The 19,361-nt window shown below is 55.3% G+C and overlaps 9 protein-coding genes across 9 annotated transcripts; 3 read left to right on the forward strand and 6 right to left on the reverse strand.

Moving 5' to 3' along the window:
* Positions 1-82: 82 nt before the first annotated feature.
* On the reverse strand, positions 83-3,757 carry BDY17DRAFT_256594 (uncharacterized protein; the record flags this gene model as incomplete). The annotated part of the gene is made up of 2 exons (XM_033731614.1): positions 83-2,846; positions 2,964-3,757. 2 exons carry the CDS (start codon positions 3,755-3,757, stop codon positions 83-85), a joined length of 3,558 nt encoding a protein of 1,185 aa, XP_033586897.1.
* A 291-nt stretch (positions 3,758-4,048) lies between these two features.
* Positions 4,049-5,123, reverse strand: BDY17DRAFT_303642 (60S ribosomal protein L15). The gene is made up of 4 exons (XM_033734610.1): positions 4,962-5,123; positions 4,824-4,910; positions 4,579-4,735; positions 4,049-4,527 (listed from the first exon to the last, which is right to left on the reverse strand). Exons 2-4 carry the CDS (start codon positions 4,908-4,910, stop codon positions 4,160-4,162), a joined length of 612 nt encoding a protein of 203 aa, XP_033586898.1. The 5' UTR covers positions 4,962-5,123; the 3' UTR covers positions 4,049-4,159.
* A 27-nt stretch (positions 5,124-5,150) lies between these two features.
* BDY17DRAFT_36232 (uncharacterized protein) lies at positions 5,151-6,952 on the forward strand. The gene has a single exon (XM_033738300.1). The coding sequence runs from the start codon at positions 5,227-5,229 to the stop codon at positions 6,805-6,807; it is 1,581 nt and encodes a 526-aa protein (XP_033586899.1). The 5' UTR covers positions 5,151-5,226; the 3' UTR covers positions 6,808-6,952.
* Positions 6,953-7,098: 146 nt separating this feature from the next.
* BDY17DRAFT_313168 (thioredoxin-like protein) lies at positions 7,099-7,950 on the reverse strand (the record flags this gene model as incomplete). Its single annotated transcript, XM_033735688.1, has 3 exons — positions 7,099-7,527; positions 7,575-7,650; positions 7,700-7,950. The coding sequence occupies 3 exons, from the start codon at positions 7,948-7,950 to the stop codon at positions 7,099-7,101; spliced, it is 756 nt and encodes a 251-aa protein (XP_033586900.1).
* A 1,858-nt stretch (positions 7,951-9,808) lies between these two features.
* On the reverse strand, positions 9,809-10,549 carry BDY17DRAFT_327292 (uncharacterized protein; the record flags this gene model as incomplete). Its single annotated transcript, XM_033737651.1, has 2 exons — positions 9,809-10,448; positions 10,503-10,549. 2 exons carry the CDS (start codon positions 10,547-10,549, stop codon positions 9,809-9,811), a joined length of 687 nt encoding a protein of 228 aa, XP_033586901.1.
* A 1,078-nt stretch (positions 10,550-11,627) lies between these two features.
* On the forward strand, positions 11,628-12,825 carry BDY17DRAFT_313170 (uncharacterized protein; the record flags this gene model as incomplete). Its single annotated transcript, XM_033735689.1, has 4 exons — positions 11,628-11,807; positions 11,871-11,987; positions 12,043-12,106; positions 12,473-12,825. 4 exons carry the CDS (start codon positions 11,628-11,630, stop codon positions 12,823-12,825), a joined length of 714 nt encoding a protein of 237 aa, XP_033586902.1.
* A 209-nt stretch (positions 12,826-13,034) lies between these two features.
* On the reverse strand, positions 13,035-14,565 carry BDY17DRAFT_255845 (peptidase C1B, bleomycin hydrolase; the record flags this gene model as incomplete). Its single annotated transcript, XM_033731561.1, has 3 exons — positions 13,035-13,361; positions 13,413-13,985; positions 14,041-14,565. 3 exons carry the CDS (start codon positions 14,563-14,565, stop codon positions 13,035-13,037), a joined length of 1,425 nt encoding a protein of 474 aa, XP_033586903.1.
* Positions 14,566-15,486: 921 nt separating this feature from the next.
* Positions 15,487-18,037, forward strand: BDY17DRAFT_313172 (XFP N-terminal domain-containing protein; the record flags this gene model as incomplete). Its single annotated transcript, XM_033735690.1, has 2 exons — positions 15,487-17,155; positions 17,208-18,037. 2 exons carry the CDS (start codon positions 15,487-15,489, stop codon positions 18,035-18,037), a joined length of 2,499 nt encoding a protein of 832 aa, XP_033586904.1.
* A 122-nt stretch (positions 18,038-18,159) lies between these two features.
* Positions 18,160-19,248, reverse strand: BDY17DRAFT_36256 (uncharacterized protein). Its single transcript, XM_033738301.1, has 2 exons — positions 18,349-19,248; positions 18,160-18,297 (listed from the first exon to the last, which is right to left on the reverse strand). The coding sequence occupies exon 1, from the start codon at positions 18,981-18,983 to the stop codon at positions 18,360-18,362; it is 624 nt and encodes a 207-aa protein (XP_033586905.1). The 5' UTR covers positions 18,984-19,248; the 3' UTR covers positions 18,160-18,297; positions 18,349-18,359.
* Positions 19,249-19,361: the final 113 nt, after the last annotated feature.

Consider the following 19,361-nt stretch of genomic DNA (forward strand, 5'->3'; position numbering starts at 1 on the left):
CTTTATAACAATCCCGCGGTAGTGCCCATGTCCAAACAACGCCTCATACAATTCATAACGATAGTCTTGAAGCCTCAAAGCCTCACTTCAACCCAAACCCCTCACTCTCCTCCACCGCCCGCCACAACTTCTCCTCCAACTGCCTCTGACTCGCGTAAGGCCACAAAACTAGCATATTGAAGCAAGTCCTCGCGATGGGGAATCGTGCGAGTTCCTCCTCGCCTCCTCCACCCCATCCGTCGCCTCCAGCGACAATCCTCAAAATCAGACTCGTAGCCCCGACAGCTGGGATGCGATCCGTCCCCGTGACGAACGTGAGTAGTTGCCGCTGCTTCTCCGGTGACGCCTCGGAAAACAGTTCCCAAAACCATTGGATGACGGGCACTATGTCTGCGGGTCGAGGTACGGGAGCGTGCTGCGGTGTGTCATCCCGCCAATTCTCGTACACGGCTACAGCACGCAGCGAGTCGATGTCGAGCGCTTCATCGCTGCCGCGCACCAGAAGTTCGATTTCCTCGGCGCGGAAGAGAGAGAGGGCATTGCCAGCGCAGACCTGGAAGAAACCGCGCTTGAATGGCTCAAACTGCTTGGCCACCGCGGTGTCGAGGAGATAGCGCACGTATGCGTCGACGAATTCCTGGCGGTTGGTGTTGGTCACGGGGATACGGGCGCCGTTGGGAACGAGCGGGACATTGGTGTGCACGCCGTAGCGCTCCACTGGGGCCACGAAGTCGCGGCAGTAGGTCTCCTGCACATCGCCTTCAAAGTCGAGCAGTTGCTGTAGACCTGCGGCGAGTGAGGGGTGGAGTTCTGCGAGGTCCGCGAGGGTGTAGGTCATCTGGCCCTTGGTGCCGGTAAGAGAGGCGATGCTAGCTGCTCCGTTGGTGGTGGAAGCTGGCGCAGCGGCGAGAAGTTTGCGGAAGGCGAATGGCGGTAGAGCGATGTCCAGGATGGTGCTGTTGTAGATTGCCAGGCCTAGTAGTGCGCCGACGAGATAGTACTGGTCCGATGTCTCGAATGAATTGGGGTTGAAATAGCAGAGGCGTGACTCGTCATCGTATACGAAGAGGCCGTGGTTCGGGTCGAAGATGTCGCGTACAAGCATCAGGAACCACTCCTTTCGCAGCCCGCCCGCATCGACACCTTCTTCGCCGGTGAACTGGACGCGGAGCCCTTTCTTCAATTCCTCCTGGCCAGCGCCGACGGCCTCGCTGATTTGTCGCAGGCTGTCCTCAACCATGCAATCCCTCCGGACTCGGAGGTGAAAGTAGCCGTCCAACGCACGAAAGCGGATGACAGAGTCAAAGTAGGCCTCTCGTGCTTTGATCTCCATCTGTCTGCGTGCATCGTATTCTAGGATCTTGATCTTGTTGCCCATGGATAGGAAGAGGGGATACTGGCAAAAAGCAAACTTCTCCTTCTTCGACTCCCACACTTTGAAGTCTACAATCATGTCCTGATAATCGAGAAGGGTGTTGTAGAAACTGGATGTGTGCAGAAGTTGTCCGCTTCGCTTTGCTGGGGTCTGATGAGACATGCTGACGCCAGAGTCTATCCGATCGGTTTTGCTTCTCCGTTGACCTTGCCAGATGTTGTTGGCCGCGAACAGCAGTAACATGACTTTGGCAGCGGCTTTGATCTGCCAATCGGTAGCGTATGCGGGTTCTTGATCAGGGTCATCGCTGCGCTTCTTTAGCGATCCGCTCAATCCCATTGCGGAATGTAATTGAGCGGAGGTGTTCATGGCAGATCCGGACAAATCGGGGATCAGACCGCCGTCACCGAGGATGCCCTTGTTTTGAGGACGACTGCCCCGGCGAGAGATTCGGTGAGTGACGAAGCTGGCGACAAGATCCACAATCCTGGTGAAGTGCACCTCATCGAAGCGGGAGAACCAGCCGATCATATATCGATGACAGATGTCGGTGGATCCTGCCAACAAGCCAAAGATGCGCTTGAGAATTCCCGTATGTTGGCTTCCTTGCCTTTCGCTTGGCTTTCGGGGTAAGGGCCACTTTGGACTCTCCCGCTTGTCGGATGGTGATCTTCCCGGCCGATCAAGGTCATTAGAAAAGACTCGACGGTGTCTGGGGGCGGAGGGGTAGAGGGAGGGATTGGCGAGGATGATGAGCAAGAACCTCAGATCTTCCGCTTCCTTGAGCGGTCTCGTCGGTCGCTTGAGAAGATTCTCCGTGACTTTGAGCAATGCACGAATGGCGTGCTCTCGAGCTTCGCCCAGATCGTATTCAATCTCGTCGAAGTTGTTTGGGCCTTGCAGTCTTTCTCTCGAGCCGTCTACGGTGATGGAATCGAGCTTGCTCTGCCAATCGCTTCCAGCAGAGTGGATGAGTCCGTACCATTTGCTGACATCGGACCAGTGAATGTCGGGTGACTTTGAAGAGATGGCTTTCCTTGGGCCTTCGCCAACTCGTTTCCGCTTGACGCCCGAGTCGTATCGGCCCAGCTTGCCCGTCCACCAGGTACCATTCTCTCCGATATCGCCGAGGAGAAGAGTCTTTGCGTCGAGCTCGGACATGTTGACCGGGGTTAGGGCTTTGTCTGTTGCCCGTTCAGGGGGTGGGGTGACAATATGGCTTTCACTCCTCGCACGTTCTGGGGGTGCAGGTTTGAACGTGCTGAAGGAGGTGTTGAGGGTTTGGAAGGTGCCAAAGGAGGAGACGATGTGATCTTCCAAAGGCCGGAAGATGGTCTTGACTCGATCGTAGCGTCGTCGTCGCTCCGCTTCTTGAGGCGTCATGTTGGGGCTTGACGCGTGTCCCGAGTGGTGTGGAATTGGATCGCTTTTGCCAAAAGTAGGTGGAGGCGGCGGCTTTCGCTTTGGGGGTCTGACGGGCCCCGTCCTTGCAACATGAGGAGGAGTATCTGCTCTTGAGTAGCCGAATGTGTTGAAGTCGGTAAGATTCTTGATTGCAGCACTGGAAGGTCGGGCAGAGTCGTCGAACAAGGGGCGGTCCGGAGGAGAGCTCGATAAGGGAGCATCGACCAGCTGTCGTAGGGTGGGATTCTGTTTTCCTCGTATCGGTATGGAGTTCAGAGGGTTTCCCTTTTCCTCGGGTGTCTGTAAAGGCGATGAGACTGCGCGTGTCGGCCTGACCTCGTGCTCCTTGCGACATCTCGAGTCCAAATATGCCACAACACATCGATCAATGATTCCTTTTGCACGCTCCACCGACAATGGCAACGGCTTGCCCACAGAATCCGCCTTGTCCTTTTCTGATCCATGCTGCTGCTCTTCAACCGGGGCCAAGTCGTTGATTGTCAGACAGCACATGCACCGGAACTTTTCCAGCTCGCGCGGCACCTTGACCCGACTGTCGCAGCACATGCATCGCCGGGATGTCTTGTTCGCATCGTCATCCTGCTGTGGCTTCTTCCCAGAGCCTTTTCGATTTGGGGAGGGGGTGGGGTCGTCGAGGACAGGGACGAGGTCTTCATCCAAGGGAACATCGGTGTCGTTGTAGCCGTGGAGGTTTCCAGCGCTCTTCATCTTGCTGAATAGCTTCGGGAGTGGGTGACTGGAGGATCGAGCATGTTGATGGCGGGGAGGGTGGGTCGGGGTGGCCATGGATCTTTCGCCATCTCTTCCAATCAACGCGGGAGGGGTAGGTGTGTCTGAAGTGCTGGAGGGGAGGGTGGGGAGGGGCTTGTCGCGGGAGTTGGAGCGTGCATCTCGAGTCGGGGGAGTGCTGGCGGGGGCAGGATTGGGCAGGAAACGCTGGGTCCAGGACGGAGGCATCACTCATCCGGGTTGAAGAAGTGTCGTGCGTTCCATCCCATGCATGCGCATGGTGAGGCGATGAAGAAGTCCGAGGGTGGAGTGGAGGTGGTGTGATGATGCATGCAGGCGCGGAGAATTTACATGGAGGGAGGGGGAAAGGGCAACATTCAACATTCCCTCCTTCCTCTCAGGAGCTCGTAAGTGGCGACGTAGGAGGAGGGCATCGGCCTCGTATCTTATTTTAGGCTGTAGACCCACAGACCCTGGGATTCAGGATTTAGTCCGCTGCCTGTTTTGGCACAGCATTTTCCCGATGGAGAGCACAGATGATTGATACTGAAAGAACACGCTGATTTTGGACGGGCTGAACTACACTGTCGTAATGCCATTGTCCCTTTGACCACCACCACCTCACACCGTCTACCTGTAACGCCACAGCTGCAGGGTGTTTTGCAACTTCCACGTGTGCCGTCGGCCCTTCTTCGTGTTGTTGTAGCGATGGCCCTTGTTCAACCCTCTGCTCTTCTTGCCCGTCGCCGTCAATCCACGAGCCTCGCGATGCTTGTGGACGGGGTTGACGATCCAGTTGATGCGCGAGTCCTTGCGAATGGCCTTGTGCTGGGGATCGACGAGGATGACCTCGTAGTACTTGTAGGTGCTGTCTTGGTTGACCCAGTAGCTGTTGAGCACGCGCAAGTTGGCGCAGCGGCGGCCCACACGCTCTTCGGCAGTGGACTTGAGGGAGCGTTGGTATTTGAGTTGGTTGACACCCTGGTTGGTGGGTTTGCCTGGAGGATGTTAGATGGTTGTGTTTGACGGAGGCGATGGACTCGACTCACCGTATGTGGCACCCTTGGGCACAGGCCTCTTCCTTCCACCTCTCCTCACACGCACGCGGTAGATGACATAGCCCTGCTTGGCCTTGTATCCCAGGCGTCTGGCCTTGTCGGGTCGCGAGGGGCGGGATGCGCGGTGGATGACGTTCAATTGACGGAGCTAGAATTGATTGTACTCTCAGCCAATGTTTCAACAAGTACAACCAAAGCACAGGCGGGAAGGCCTTATGCCGCTCGGACAATCATACCTCCCAGCAGCGCACGCGGAGCAGGAAGCGAATGACATCGCTCTGCTTCTTCTTTTGAAGCTCCTCGAGGTATTTGTGGGCGCCCATCTGTGGGGGGTTAGTTGGGTGAGAGGATGGGGGTGTGTAGAGGTGACATACCTTGACTGTCGTGGTGTCGTGAGGAGAATGTGTTTGTGCATTCGAGATGTGTGCAAATTTGGATTTCGTGGGTTGTGCCAAGAGTTGCGATTGGGTGGTCGAAAGTCGGCGTGAGTGACAGAAGTCGCGGTGGTGACCGCACCTCAGCCTCGGCGGCCGAATACGGTAGTGGTTGCGACGAGCTGAGGCTGTGTCTCGGGAGTCATATATAGGCAGTTAGATGCTACAATAGAGAATCTGCAACATCTCATCACCTCTCCATGCCATGGTGTATCGTGGAAAGCCCAGTCCAGGGTGTGAGAACTGTCGCAAGGCGAAGAAGCGATGCGGCCTCGAGCGACCAGCCTGTCAAAGATGTGTGCAGCTGAGAAAGGCCTGCTCGGGGTATCGAGATACGACGGGCTTGCAGATCCAAGATGAGACCTGGAACGTCCAGCAGAAAGCGCAACGACAGAGTGCAAAAGCTCGGCGCACCGCTTCCATCGAGACTACTCCAGAGTGGAGCGATGGGGATTCATCTGCCCCGGAGGAGCTCATTCCTACGACGGAGATTGCTACATATGCGGACCTGGCCTCTGTCAGTCTTCTCCTATCCATCAAGCCGAAACCGGGAGATGTCGCCACCAGCTACTTCTTCCACCAATTCACATCACCATCGCACTGGCCATTCCTACGAGATTTGCAACAAACGACCAAAGATCCGTGTCTGGAGCTCGCCATCAAAGCATGTGGCATGGCAGCGCTGGACAATGTGGAGAGTGTGGTAATGGGCAGGCAGTATGCCCAGTCAATGTATGGAGAAGCATTGGGCCAGCTGAACGATCGCCTCCGAGATCCAAAGCGCTGTCGTTCAGACGCAAGTCTCATGGCGGTGAGTATGCTCGGCTTCTACGAAAACCTCACCTGTGATGGCCGCGAGTCCTTTCGGTCTTGGAAGGCACATATTCGCGGCGCAACGCAGCTCCTCCGGATTAGAGGGACGGGGCAGTTTGAGTCCAAGGCGGGACGTGCTCTCTTCCGAGGGACTCGCTCTCAGATCTTGGTCCTCTCCCTGTGGACCGACTTTGCCCCTCCGGCCTTCCTCCAAGAATACCAGCAAGCACTGGAAGATATGTCGCCAGAACAAGCCACGGTGCAGCCGATGGACGATTTGATGCAACTCTTTTCCGATTTTGCCAAACTGCGCAACACGGTTGTCCGCCGGGATGTCGTGAATCAAGCCGCTGCCGACGAAGCTGCAGAGTTGGAGAGGAAGTTTTTAAAGTGGCAAGAGGATGTGGTTGCCGCGAGACCCATCTGGCGATATCGTGAGGTCGAAGTCGCCGAGTCAGAAGACGTCTGGAACGGGAGGGTACTCGCCTACTCTGCGGCCATGATCCCTACTGCATACAATACTTGGCGAGCGGTGCGCATTATGCTGTCTCGAACGCGAGAATGGTTATGCCGGCGCTTGCCTTTTGCCGAAGATGAGCGAGAGGAGCAAATGCAACTCTTTCGCCGTACTCGAAGGCAATTGACCGACGACATTTGTGCGACCATTCCCGTATCGCTGGGCCATGTTAAGATCGAGGAAAGCTCTCTGTGCGTGCTCTCCTCTGCCTACAGTGCGGTATGGCCTCTGTTTTTCGCCGCCACGGCCGTGTTTGAGCGCATCACATCCGATTCGATTGTCGTGCAACACGGCGTGCCTCAATTTACCAGAGCGACCTCGTCCGCCGTAGCGCAAGCTTCTTGGATTCTGGGACGACTAGAGTACATCTCCAAGAAGGTGGGATTGAGGTGGGCCGATGGCGTTGCAGCGACGTTGCGAGGGGATTTGCGCGCATACGAACAGTGGGTTTCTTGACGATGCTGAAGAAGGCAATCACTAACAGCCGTTGCAGACAAATGGCCGACAACAGTCCCGTGGAGTCAGCGCCCCGCTGGATCAAAGACGTTGAACGATCGGGTCGCGGCCCGGAATATCTCATCGAAGACCGGACTCCGCTCGGCGAGGCTTTGACCCAGGAGATTTCGCGGCAGAGAACGGCAAGAGGTCCGATTTGGCTGGGACGACAGGCAGATGAGTCGGTTGGGAGACTGTTTGCCGCCAGAGCCCTTGCGGAAGTCTTTGACGAGCGGCTGATGGGATGAACGTCTATATCCGGGTATACCTCAAGTACGGCTTGAGCTCCCTCACCTCGCCAAACTTCTTCTTCGCATCCTCCGTGCTCACACTCGGCGGCACAATCACATCATCCCCCACCTGCCAGTCAATTGGCGTGGTCACACCCTTCTTGTCTCCTGTTTGAAGACTGTCCAATACTCGCACCACTTCGGAGGTGTTGCGCCCGACGCTCGCAGGATACATCATGGTCAGGCGGATCTTCTTGGCTGGGTCGATGACGAAGACGGAGCGCACGGTAAAGATGATTTCTTTCTTGTCGAGGTCACGCTGGTCGACCATGCCGTAGAGAAAAGCAATCTTGCGGTCGGCGTCGGCGATGATCGGGAAGGAGAGGTTGGTGGAGTAGAGGGAGTTGATGTCGTCGACCCAGCGGTCGTGCGAGTCGAGGTCGTTGGCGCTCTGAGGGAGTGTTAGACGGGAGGGGATGAATGAGGAGAGAGTCGTACAAGTCCAATCAATTTGGTGTCCCGTCTGTCAAACTCTTCTTTGATCTTTGAGAAGGCGCCGAGTTCCGTTGTGCAGCTATGATCTATCAGTCGGTGTCGTTATTCCTGATGCATAGGGTACTGACACTGGCGTGAAATCCGCGGGATGCGAGAACAGAATCGCCCATTTCCCACCCAGCCATTTGTGGAAGTCGATGTCGCCTTGCGTCGTTTTGGCGGTAAAGTTGGGCGCTTCCGATCCGAGGAGCAGTCGTGGTTTGTCGGATGGAGTCGCGAGGAATCGGCGGAAGACGGGCGAGGCGTGCCGGCTGGTGAAGGTGGTTTGGCGGGCGGCAGCGAGGGAGGAGAGGCGGAGGGCGGGGCGGAGCGTGGCCATGTTGTGTCAATGGAATGTGAGCTAGAATTGGGTAGATGAAATATGTGGTAGATGGATGGAATGGCGAAATATTATTTGGAGCTGTTGCGATGCGAGCTTGAGCTTGGGGGAGGTATGGCGTCACCACACCCACAAGACAGTATGAATTTGACGGCTGGGCACACTCTGCCAAAGGTGAATATCGCTACGGGTTGAAGAGCACGGTGCTGTGGTAGCTCGAGTTGAATACGGCTGGGAAGGACTCGTCCGGCTGTTGGTAGAAGAGGCCTAGCTCGCCAGGTCACTTCCACTGTCGCTCTGCTTCCCTGTGGAATGCAATACGTAGGAGTCTCATATGTTGCTCAATGAATCTATCTCTTGAGAACTGGGTGTCGTGAAGTGCGATGTCGAGGTCACAGCGGGCCCGTGGGAAACGGTGAGGTCGGACTGATGGTGCCGCATCCGTGGTGGTAGCCCGCAACCTTGCTGCATCGCGGGCATCAAGTCAAAGGAGTGCACAAGTTCCTGCAGTGTGATTACCAGTATTTTCTACTGCAGAGGTGTGGTGTCGTCGAGGTCGGGCCAAGCTCTTGCGATAAAATGGTGAAGCGGCCACGCTTCACCATCGCCCACCATGGTGTTCCGGATTGTCGTGCACCACGCACCCCGAGTATCTCTCCGCCCGCAGCATCTGCTTTTCCATCGATTGCTGCGTTCGTGATTATTGAGAGCGGGGAGGGAGATCGTCTACTTGTCATACTGGTCGTCCGCGTGCTCTGGCAACAGGCCCTTGATGGGCGTGCTTTCGACGCGTTATCTTCGATGGAATGACGGATACATCGTTCCTTTGGTCTTGTGGACGGCTGACTGCTGTCCAGCAGTAGACACAACACGATCCCGACGCGTCGTTGTTGTGTGGTATTGTCCAGCCTTGTCCCATGCTCTTCAACATCCGTCGCGTTGTTCGATGCCACAACTAATTCAAGCTCTTGCCCGGACGTACCATCGACGCCGGCGGTCCCCCGGCGCGTTGTGGGCAGCGTTGCACGGGCTGCTGGCCGTAGGGAGGACGGTCCATCGACGGATAGCCTGACCGAAGCCCGTCAATCGAGTTCGTTGATAGATCGATAGGAGGATCCTTCTCCAGGTCCCAGCGCTGATGCTGTGGACGACTGATGAAAGAAGAGCATGGGTGACCATCAAAAATTGCTCCTGTAAGGCCCCCGAAGGAGACTTATGCTAGGAGCTCTCCGACGATGTGCAATGCAGGAGTCCCGGCAGGCGAACGGTATTCGTGAGCGCCGTTGCCCAGAAAAGGTAAGTATACGATCTCAGAGCAGTTTGAAAGAGACAGAGGCTTTTTATACCCAATTGTTGTCGAGCACAGATCCTTCTGTGCAACTTGTTCGTATTCTGCAGGCTGAGGTCACGTGGGGCCTCGTCCGCCAATCAGCCTTGCGCACTGGCGCCCGACTTCTACGCTAGCCGGATTGGGACTGCACCCCACGGCTGGCACATCGAAGTATTTCTGCTACGTGATAGCTGTGGACGTACGGAAAATTGGGGGAGAGTCGGTAGAAAAGCTAAGGAGGCTTATGCATCGACAGCAACAAAGAGACGTGGGGGTCCGCGGTTTCTACGACTGAAAAGCTGGAAATTAAAGTTCCGCCCCTTTGATGAGAGGTCTTGGGGTGTGGGTCAGTTATCAAATTGCTGCGCTCGGTACGACGTCTCCGCAGCTATCGATTCCGATCCAGCGGCCAAGGGCCACCAATAACGTAAGCACCGACCGTAAGGCTACACCTCATCTCCAAGCATTCCAGAGTTCTACTGCTCCACCACCGCTCGATGGACCAAAAGATAGTCTACTGACCCAGGTCTACTGACCAGCTCCCTCGACCTCGTCTTCGGTCTCGCCATTGTCAGCCATCTCAGCCTCCCCCGCCTCCTCGTCATCGTCTCCATCGCTTTCGAGAGCCTCGCCATACCGCTCGTAGAGGTCCCTCCACATCTTCTGGTTGTCGTCTAACAAGAGCTGGGTGGCGCGCGACTCGGGATCTCCGTCCATCAAGATGCTGTTGGCTTCCTGAAGACAGCTCTTGGCACCGGCGGGCGAAAGGAGCGTGGAGACCATCTGGAGGATCTGCACGCGGGTGTAGCGTGGCACGCGCGGTTCCATGAGCATATCGAGACTTCCCTCGCGGCAGTAGTCGTAGCGACCCTCGTCGTGTGCTTGGGAGAGCTCGGCGTATCTGGCGTGGTAGACGCGGGCTTCGTTGGAGTATTGTGCGGAACCTTGAGCTTGGCCTGCGTGGCCGACGTCGACGGTCGCGTCGCCTGGAGCATGCGTCTCTTCTTCTTCGTCTTTGGGAATGTCGGTGGGCTTGAGGTCGCTTGAGTGGGCTTCGTCTTGAGTGGAAGTCTCGGCGTCGTGCATGGCGGATGCGGGGAGGTTGACGGGGCCTGTCTCGTCGCTGCTCTGGGGCTCATTCATCGTAGTTCCTGGCGCATCGGTGACACTGGCAAGATTGTCAACGATGTGCGTCGGTTTCACGCCTTATATGGGAACTTACATTGCCTTGCTGGAGCTCTGAGGAACTGCGGATGAAGCGCTCGACATGACTGCCTGGTTCAACGACAAGCTTTGGGTCGCTTTTTGCGCGCGCCGAAGTCTTCCTCGCTTTGCTGTAGTCTGGAAGATGACCGGGGTGCAGGAAGTCGCAATCTGGCTCTTTGTTGATGATGTTGACGGTCGTGGTCCGGCGATGAGAAGTTGCGATGAACGGCGTTGTTTGTTGGCGAAGAGGACGACAAGTTTGTAAGTGAGAGCACACGGTGACAAACGCCGATGTGTGTTGTCCCTTTGTCCAGTGGCAACGACAAACTGCAGGCCAGCGACGAGCGAAGAACCTGGAATATTTGTGAAGATGCAGAAGTAATGGAATGCGATGCGAGATGCAAGAGAAGGCTTGTTCCAAGCAAGCAGGTTGCGTGGAGGTTGTTGGTGTAGTGTGCATTCACGTGGTGACGTTGAAGTGATTGCTTGGCACGCAAGCGCACGCGCACTCAAGGCTGCCATGCGTCTGTGCGCCGCGAATGTCCAAGAAGGTTGGCGGCGTCATCTCATCGTCCTCGGCTTTGTCCTGCATTGCCCATATATCTCCTCTTCCCCTCCTTCATCTTCTGCATCCTCTGCATGACTCCCAACATCTTCCTCTCCTACGTCTCACCTTATCGGCTGTTGATTCACCTCCTCTGCACAGCATCGTCAAGCTCAACGTCCAATGACCGCAAGCTATATCATCATCCGAGTTCGCTATATATCATGCATGAGGCAGAGATGATGGGTGTGGGTTCCAACGATGACCCCTCTCCAGAGCTGGGACCGACGAATCCCTTCACGGCGGGAGAAACAGCGTTCTCGGCTTCTCCCTGATTTCAATTGTCGTCGAAGAATACACGCAACATCACGAGCAATCCATCACGATATTCCAGCATTCCAACTCGCACGGGTTATCAACCCCACGCAGAGCGCGGACCTGGATCCACCGAGCCAGACGCGTGACGGACTCGTCTTCTTCACAGCCGGATCATACGGAGGGAGGTGCCGTGCTACAAGAACATCACAATGTGCCCGGCTCATTCGTGGAGAACGCTATATAAATGCAAGTGTGGCATGAGCCGACGACGCGGCGGAGATGGCGGAGAGTCTGACAAATGGTCCCATTTCCGTACTTTTACGACTCCGACGGCGATTGGGAGGACGGCAGCATGCTAAGCAGCTGCTTGGAGCACCTAAACCAGAAGCTGCATGGAAGAAGTACGGTCGAGGTCGCGGCTTGGAAGAAGCCGAATACAAGCAAGCTAAATTGCGCAAGGTGAGCGTTCTCCACAGCAAGATGTGATACCTTCATGAATAGGGTTAATATATTGATACAGAGGCTCGGGAAAGCATCGAGCGACCAAAATCCTCTGGCGTGATGGGAATCGTGAAGGGCTGGATCGGAGTTGACGAAAATTTCTACGATTGGAGAGCGTGCGTTGATGTCTGCGTCAAGGTGAGTGTCTTTTACCCTTCTGCTCTCACTCGCTCTCATTTAACGATAACCGCAGGCTCAGACGGTGTCAAAGTCAAGCATGGATTATACAAAGAGTACCAATTGTATAGCGGGCTCAGGTACCAGGGGTCAGACGAGAGCGGACGCGTCAGGGGGCAATTCATGCAAAGCTTGACGCGCCGAGTCAGGAGTGCAGACGTGGCAAGCAGGACTCGATGGACAACCCGATCTCTTCCGTTAACATCTCTCAACGGGATGGAGGTTGTGCGCTGCTGCTTATACTCAGATCGTGAAGACGTGGTATAACATCGCGTCCTTGCGGGGGGAAAGTCGCCGGTGAAGGTCGCTGGCTCCCATCGACCTCATTTACCATTCACAACCCGATTATATCAAGCGTTTCTGAGTGAGATTGAACAGGTCACCTTTGGCCTCGTGCGACAGCGATACACCCGTCATTCTGTTGCGACTACGTCGATTCCGTGCAGATATTCAATCATTGATCAATGTCCAACAAAATCACGGCACTGGCGCCAACATACTCGCAGAGAGTAAACGTCGCTCATTCCTCCCACAACATTGGAACGAGACGCTCGGCATTCTTCAATATTCATCAAGAGGTAGCGAAGAAGCTCAACAAGTCACTGCTACTGTCAGCCATCGCCGCGGCCTCGGACAAGCATACGACCTTCCAAGACGGAGAGACCGATGTAAGTGGGAACACTCGTACAAATCCACCGCCCGTGAAGTAGACAATTCCTGCCTCACCTCAGTCTCAGGCGAGTACATCAAACGCAAGACCAAGCTCACGCGCCACCTATGTGATGAAAAGACCGATTGAGTCAATGCAGCGAGAAGTCCAGTCGGATTGTGGTGGCATTGATATACTTGAGCGTCGAATGTGCATGGAAGTCGATGGGTGAATACCGTTTTCTAACCCTACGCGGAGCGACTCTCGTTAAGAACAGTTGCGTCGCAATGTATGATACCGATCGTAAATACCATCCCGCTCTATCCTTGAATCCAAGAAATCTCCCTTGCCACCCCAACTCATGCCAACGCCCCCATGGGATCCCAAAGCGGCAGGACCTTTGGCTTCTGCTGCAGCACATCCCTCACCTCCTGGCTGACGACTTCCGGGTCAATGACGGCCTGGTAGCAGAACTCGTCCATCCAGTTGTCGCTCATGACGAAGTAGCCCTCGCTGCCGGACTTTTCGGACCAGGAGTTCTCGACGCGCCAGCGTACGGGCTTGTCGTTGGCGTCGAGATGGACGGCAGTTAGCACCATTGCATGAGTCATTGCCGATTCACCGGTACGCAATCTGTCTGCTTTATTGAGTCCTAGCTTGACGTTGAAGCCGAGTTCGTAGTCGACCTGGGATGGAGAAGTTAGTGGGATGTCGGGGGCACGGGTGGGGAGACTTACGAGGTCAGTAGCCATGATGCCCTTGTCCCTATCGCTCTGCTTGCCCACATCCGAGCCGAAGAAGATGGGCAGACCTTTCTTGAGCATCTCGATACAAGCATCCTTCAACACTTGCTTGTCCACATTTACATACGTGATGGGCTGCCCGTCCCAGACGTTGCCGAGGTGATCGACAGTCAGGAGACGGTTGTATTCGTTGCGAGGATCATTCACGAGCGAGAAGAACTTCTTGACGTGGGTGGATTCGGCGAATTCGATGGGAGTCATGGAGACGGTTTGCAGCTTGTGGGCGGAGTCGTAGAATTCCCAGGTGAATTTCTCGTTTGCCGGGGGCGGGGGGCCGAGACAAAAGGTGACGATGCGCACAATGTCCTGCATCATGCCTTCCTTTAGTTCGGTGAGTTTGGAGGCGGTGGTATTGGCGGAGACTGCTTCGCGCAGGATGAGGGCGTTTTCGCGTAATTTGGCGGTGATGAGAAGATTCATGGTGCGGCTGTTTTGCGCGTTCCAGGAGTCGGGGTAGAGGACTTGCGGGACGATGCCGTATTTGCTGACGAGGTTGACAATCATGTCCTGGAGCGTCATTAGAGGTGGTGTCATGATGTTTACACGCATAACAGCTACATACCCACTGCCCTCCATCGCCCACAGGGGCAGTCATCAACTCCTTGACCAATCTTCCATCAACCTCGTCATCTGCAGTATCGATGATGGACTCGAGAAAGTAATTCGACTTTTCAATCTTGTCCCAGTAGAAGAGGTAGGACTGGCTGAGCTCAAAGGCCTTGATGTCGTACTTTTGCTGGATGGCGATGCGAAAGACGTTGCAGGCGGCGAAGATCCAGCAGCGGCCGGTGCTGCGCTGGTTGGTGATGGGGGAGCCCTCGTGGGGGATGGCGGTGTTGAAGGTGTGGGCGTCGCGGAGGGGCACGGTGGGTTTGATGAGGACGGTGTTGGGGTTGGCGGTGCTGAGGGCGGAGAGGGCGAGGCGGTGTTTGGGGTCGCGGAGGAGTTCTTGGACGTACTTTTCGGTGGCGGCGCCAGAGATGTTTTCGCGGGAGGAGGAGAGGACGTGGGGTGGAAGGGAGGGGTCGGAGGAAGAGGGGTCGTGGTTGTCGATGCGCACGGCGTCGAATCGCTTGTCGAGAGTCATGGTGGGAGGGGAGGAGGTTTGGTCGTGGGTGGTGACCATTGTGTTTGGAATGATTGAGGGTGAGATGATGAAGAGGGAGAGGGCGAGGTTGGAGAGTGGGATGTGGGGGTTGGAGGGTGAGGTGATTCACAGTGATCCATCAATGTCGGGGCGGGAGGGAGTTCCGACGCCGAGCTCCGCCATCGAGCTCCGGGGTGATGCTGAAACAGGAAGGTGGTCGTGATGGAGGAGATGTGGTTGATAGTCGTTTATCACCTCCGTTGCAATGGGAGGAAAGTGGAGTTGAGGTCTGGGAGTGAGGCGGAGCCTTGCCAAGGTGGTCGGTGTGGGATGTTGCATCTCGAGGCACAACGCAAAGCAGCACAAGCAATGACTGCGGACAACACGAGGCATGGCGACGAGGCTGAGTAAGAAAGGCAATGGTATGTACAGTATTCACTTGATGCACGTGTCTTGAGGCTGAGATGAGTAAGAAGAGTGGTCGTCGCATCAACTCTACGTCTTCCTTGCCCATTTCCTCACAAAATAGAGTATTTCATCAAATCGTCTCGTGGCTTATTATTACTCCTCATGATGGATTGGGCGGTGGCGCAGGCGTTGGCATGATGTGCAGATGCCAGGCACCAACTCTTTATCATCTCCATTATTTGCATCGGTCTCTTACAATCTCCGCCTCGGCATGTGCCTAATGTGAACCACATCCGACCATGTGCAGAGTTTCAGGAACACGCCGAAGCGCGAGCGGGCGGCGGACCCAGAAGCAGCTGTCGCGATGACATCAGACACTGCATCATTGAGGTACACGCGCAGCTTCTTCCTCCGTCGTCTTCCGCGCCGCGAGTGGTGAGCTTTATCTTTCCCCATTGAACCCTCTCCATCTCAGGTTGGTACACTGCATCTCTCTTCCATCCCCCTCCAATCATGGCGACCGCCACCACCGAACCCAACGACCTCCACAATGAAACCAACACCTGGTCCGTCTACACCAAAACCCGCTCCACCATCAACGAACAACCCCTCGACAATGACGAACTCGACAAACTCACCCGCTACTTCCACGCCAGCATGTACCTCTGCCTGGGCATGCTCTACCTCAAGGAAAACCCCCTCCTGCAAGAACCACTCAAGAAGGAGCACATCAAGCCGCGACTGCTCGGCCATTGGGGCAGCGACGCCGGCCAGTCCTTCACCTACATCCACTTCAACCGCATGATCAAGAAATACGACCTCGATGCCTTTGTCATCTCCGGCCCCGGCCACGGCGCCCCCGGTCTCATCTCCAACTTCTACCTCGAGGGCCTCTACAGCGAAGTCTACCCCAACAAGAGCGAGGATATCGAGGGGTTGCAAAAGTTCTTCAAGCAATTCTCCTTTCCCGGTGGTATTGGCAGCCACATGACACCAGAGACACCGGGGAGTATTCACGAAGGTGGTGAACTCGGCTACTCCATCTCCCATGCCTTTGGTGCCGTCTTCGACCATCCCCACACCATCGCCCTGACCATTGTCGGTGATGGTGAATCCGAGACGGGTCCTTTGGCCACGAGCTGGCACTCCAACAAATTCCTCAACCCCATCACCGACGGTGCCGTCCTGCCCGTCCTCCATCTCAACGGCTACAAAATCAACAACCCCACCATCCTTGCCCGTATCTCCGAAGAAGAGCTGCGCTCTCTGATGCTCGGCTACGGCTGGACCCCATACTTTGTCGAAGGCCACGATCTCGAAAGCATGCATCAAGCAATGGCAGGCACTCTCGAAGTGTGTGTCCAAGAAATCCTCAAATACCAAAAACAAGCCCGCGAGTCTGGAAAGGTGTTTCGCCCGAAATGGCCAATGATTGTCCTCCGTTCTCCCAAAGGCTGGACCGCCCCTCGAGAAATTGAAGGCCACTATCTTGAAGGCTTCTGGCGTGCCCATCAAGTTCCTCTCCCAAAAGTCCTGACAGATCCCGAGCAAATGAAGGCGCTCGAGACGTGGATGCGTGGTTATGGCCCGGATAAGCTCTTCACCAAAGAGGGCAAGCTCATCCCGGAACTCAAGGAACTCCCACCCAAAGGCAACAAGCGCATGTCGGCCAATCCCATTACCAACGGCGGCGTCCTGCGCAAGCCTCTTCGCATGCCTCGATTCCAAGACTACGGCATCAAGGTGGATAAGCCGGGGTCGACGCACGGCCCTAGCATGAACATCTTTGCGAAGCTGCTCAGGGATATCGTCAAGGACAATCCTACGACGTTCCGCGTCATGGGTCCTGATGAGACGGAATCAAACAAGTTGGGGGAGATTTACAAGGCGGGGAAGAAGGTGTGGGTGAATGGCTATCTGCCGGAGGATGAAGATGGTGGGAATTTGTCACCGACGGGTCGTGTGATGGAGATGCTGAGCGAGCATACCGTTGAAGGCTGGCTGGAGGGATATATTTTGAGTGGACGACACGGCCTGATCAACTCCTACGAACCGTTCATCCATATCATCGACTCGATGGTCAACCAACATGCCAAGTGGATTGAAAAGTGTTTGGAAGTGTCGTGGAGGGAGGCAGTGTCGTCGTTGAACATTTTGTTGACGAGTACGGTTTGGCGACAGGGTGAGTTGAGCAATGTCCATCATCATTTTCCATTCTCTAACACGACCGTCAGATCACAACGGCTTTACCCATCAAGATCCTGGCTTCCTGGACGTCATGTGCAACAAATCCCCCGAAGTCGTCCGCATCTATCTTCCCCCCGACGCCAACTGTCTACTCTCGACCATGGATCATTGCTTCCGCAGCTCGAATTATGTCAATGTTATTGTAGCGGATAAGCAAGGTATGCACGCTCAACAGTCAAAGTCTCGAAGCATGCTAACCCCCGCAGATCACCTCCAATTCCTCAACATGGAAGACGCCATCACTCATTGCACAAAGGGTATTGGTGTCTGGCAATGGGCTTCCAACGATGCCGGCGAGGAACCCGACCTCGTCATGGCGGGCTGTGGTGATGTCTCGACGCAAGAAGCGCTGGCAGCAACCGCACTTCTCCGCCACCATCTCCCCGAACTCAAGATCCGCTTCATCAACGTCGTCGACCTCTTCAAATTGATCCAGCACGGTTACCACCCGCATGGCCTCAAAGACTCGGAATACACGGCCCTCTTCACATCCAACAAGCCCGTTGTCTTCAACTTCCACTCTTACCCCTGGCTCATCCACCGTTTGACCTACAACCGCCCCGGACAAGAGCACATGCACGTCAGAGGGTACAAGGAGAAGGGCAATATCGATACTCCGTTGGAGTTGGCGATTCGCAACGAGAGTGATCGGTATAGTTTGGCCATGCTGGCGATTGACGGATTGACCAAGAGACTGGGCAACAAGGGTGCGGCGACGAGGCAGGCTTTGCTGGATGAGAGGATTCGCAGCATGAATTATGCTTACGAGACGGGGCTGGATCCGGAGCATTACACCGATTGGAAGTGGCCTTATTGAGGGGGAAGTAATAATGGGATAGACTGGTCTTGTACAGCAAGCGGTGCGTCAAAAGTAATCGGATAGATAGGATGGTAAATTGGTAATGACTGTTTGATTTCTCTTCTTCATCGACGGTGTGCGATAAATGAGCGGTGTTGACTCCACGACACCCTCAGCATATGCGTTGCAACATCAAGCTAGGCGATCCTTTTTCTTTCAGAGAGCGGCAGAGGTACATTACCTCACACAAACGCCAGTCAGCGCAAGTTCATCATCTACTACAAGACTGTCAGCGTGCTTGTGTGCGTTGGAGAAGATGAATGACCTACCAGAGCACCCCTCATAACTCCAGCTCAAAAATCTCTCCCTCCTCGGTGGGTGACGTGGGTGACGACACAACCACCACTTCGTGCACAAGTTTCGGCTTGGAGGCAGCACGCAGTAGCAGAATTCCAGTGATTGCAGCAGAGGCAAGCATAGCGTCAACGTCGTCGTTGTTGTCATCCTCGTCTTCCGCTCCCGAGGCTTCAGGAGAAGAGTCGGAGAAGTGCGAGTGCAGGTGCCCAGGACGTCCGCAGAATCGATCATCGTGCAGAGTGATTATTTCCGGAAGACGATGTTTTCTCCCATGCTTAGGCACGACTTCTGCTGATTGATTGTCCTGGCGCTGGAATCGAGTGTTGTGCACATGCTCGCGCTGTGCTTTTTCCTCTGATGAGTAGCGGCGAGATGGCGGGGCCGGCGGAAGTATCTCTTCGCTTTGAAGATTTGCTTCACGGTGGAGGCGTTTGGAAGGGCGGTAGTGGTGTCGAAGGGGTGGCATCTCGGTCGTTGGAGCCCCTCTGGGGCTAGCTTTCGCCATGTACGATGCGGTCGACGATGGTCTTCCAATATTGGCACTGTTGCCGTTTGGAACGAGGATGTGGCGAGCCCGGCCTGCTTCCTGCGCAACGTCTCCGGCCATGGCCGTTACGAGAGGAGTGAATGGTAGAACGGCCGGGGGATTTCGAGGACAGCATGGAAGACGACATGTCGAGGGTAAGAATAGAGCCAGCTCCGTGCCATCAATATTTCATGCAGATGTACGAGGTCAAGAACGGGCAAGAATTCCACAACGAGAATCAATCCCTGTTCATGCAGCGCGTCTTGCGTGTCTCAAAATGAGGGGCCAGCATATTGCGGTGGGCGTGATGCATGAACAAGTCCGAGCTCGTGGTTGGAGTACGACTCGAGTCGTGTTGCTCAACCGATCACTGGCATGTGATGGGATTGAATGAATGATGATGCCATGAATTGTGCTGTACGGAGAGCAACAGAGCGGCAATAATCGGGAATCCGTAGG

Source organism: Neohortaea acidophila (assembly GCF_010093505.1).
Source record: "Neohortaea acidophila strain CBS 113389 unplaced genomic scaffold BDY17scaffold_10, whole genome shotgun sequence".
In the NCBI taxonomy this organism is placed as follows: domain Eukaryota; kingdom Fungi; phylum Ascomycota; class Dothideomycetes; order Mycosphaerellales; family Teratosphaeriaceae; genus Neohortaea; species Neohortaea acidophila.

What these genes read in the sequence shown, in the direction of transcription:
- BDY17DRAFT_303642 (XM_033734610.1), bottom strand. Translation starts at nt 4,910, where the DNA reads ATGGGCGCCCACAAATACCTCGAGGAGCTTCAAAAGAAGAAGCAGAGC. An exon ending in TCCGCGTGCGCTGCTGGGAG is followed by an intron (nt 4,736 to 4,823) that starts GTATGATTGTCC and finishes AATCAATTCTAG; the next exon opens with CTCCGTCAATTGAACGTCAT. An exon ending in GCCCAAGGGTGCCACATACG is followed by an intron (nt 4,528 to 4,578) that starts GTGAGTCGAGTC and finishes AACATCCTCCAG; the next exon opens with GCAAACCCACCAACCAGGGT.
- BDY17DRAFT_36256 (XM_033738301.1), bottom strand. Translation starts at nt 18,983, where the DNA reads ATGGCCGGAGACGTTGCGCAGGAAGCAGGCCGGGCTCGCCACATCCTC.
- BDY17DRAFT_36232 (XM_033738300.1), top strand. Translation starts at nt 5,227, where the DNA reads ATGGTGTATCGTGGAAAGCCCAGTCCAGGGTGTGAGAACTGTCGCAAG.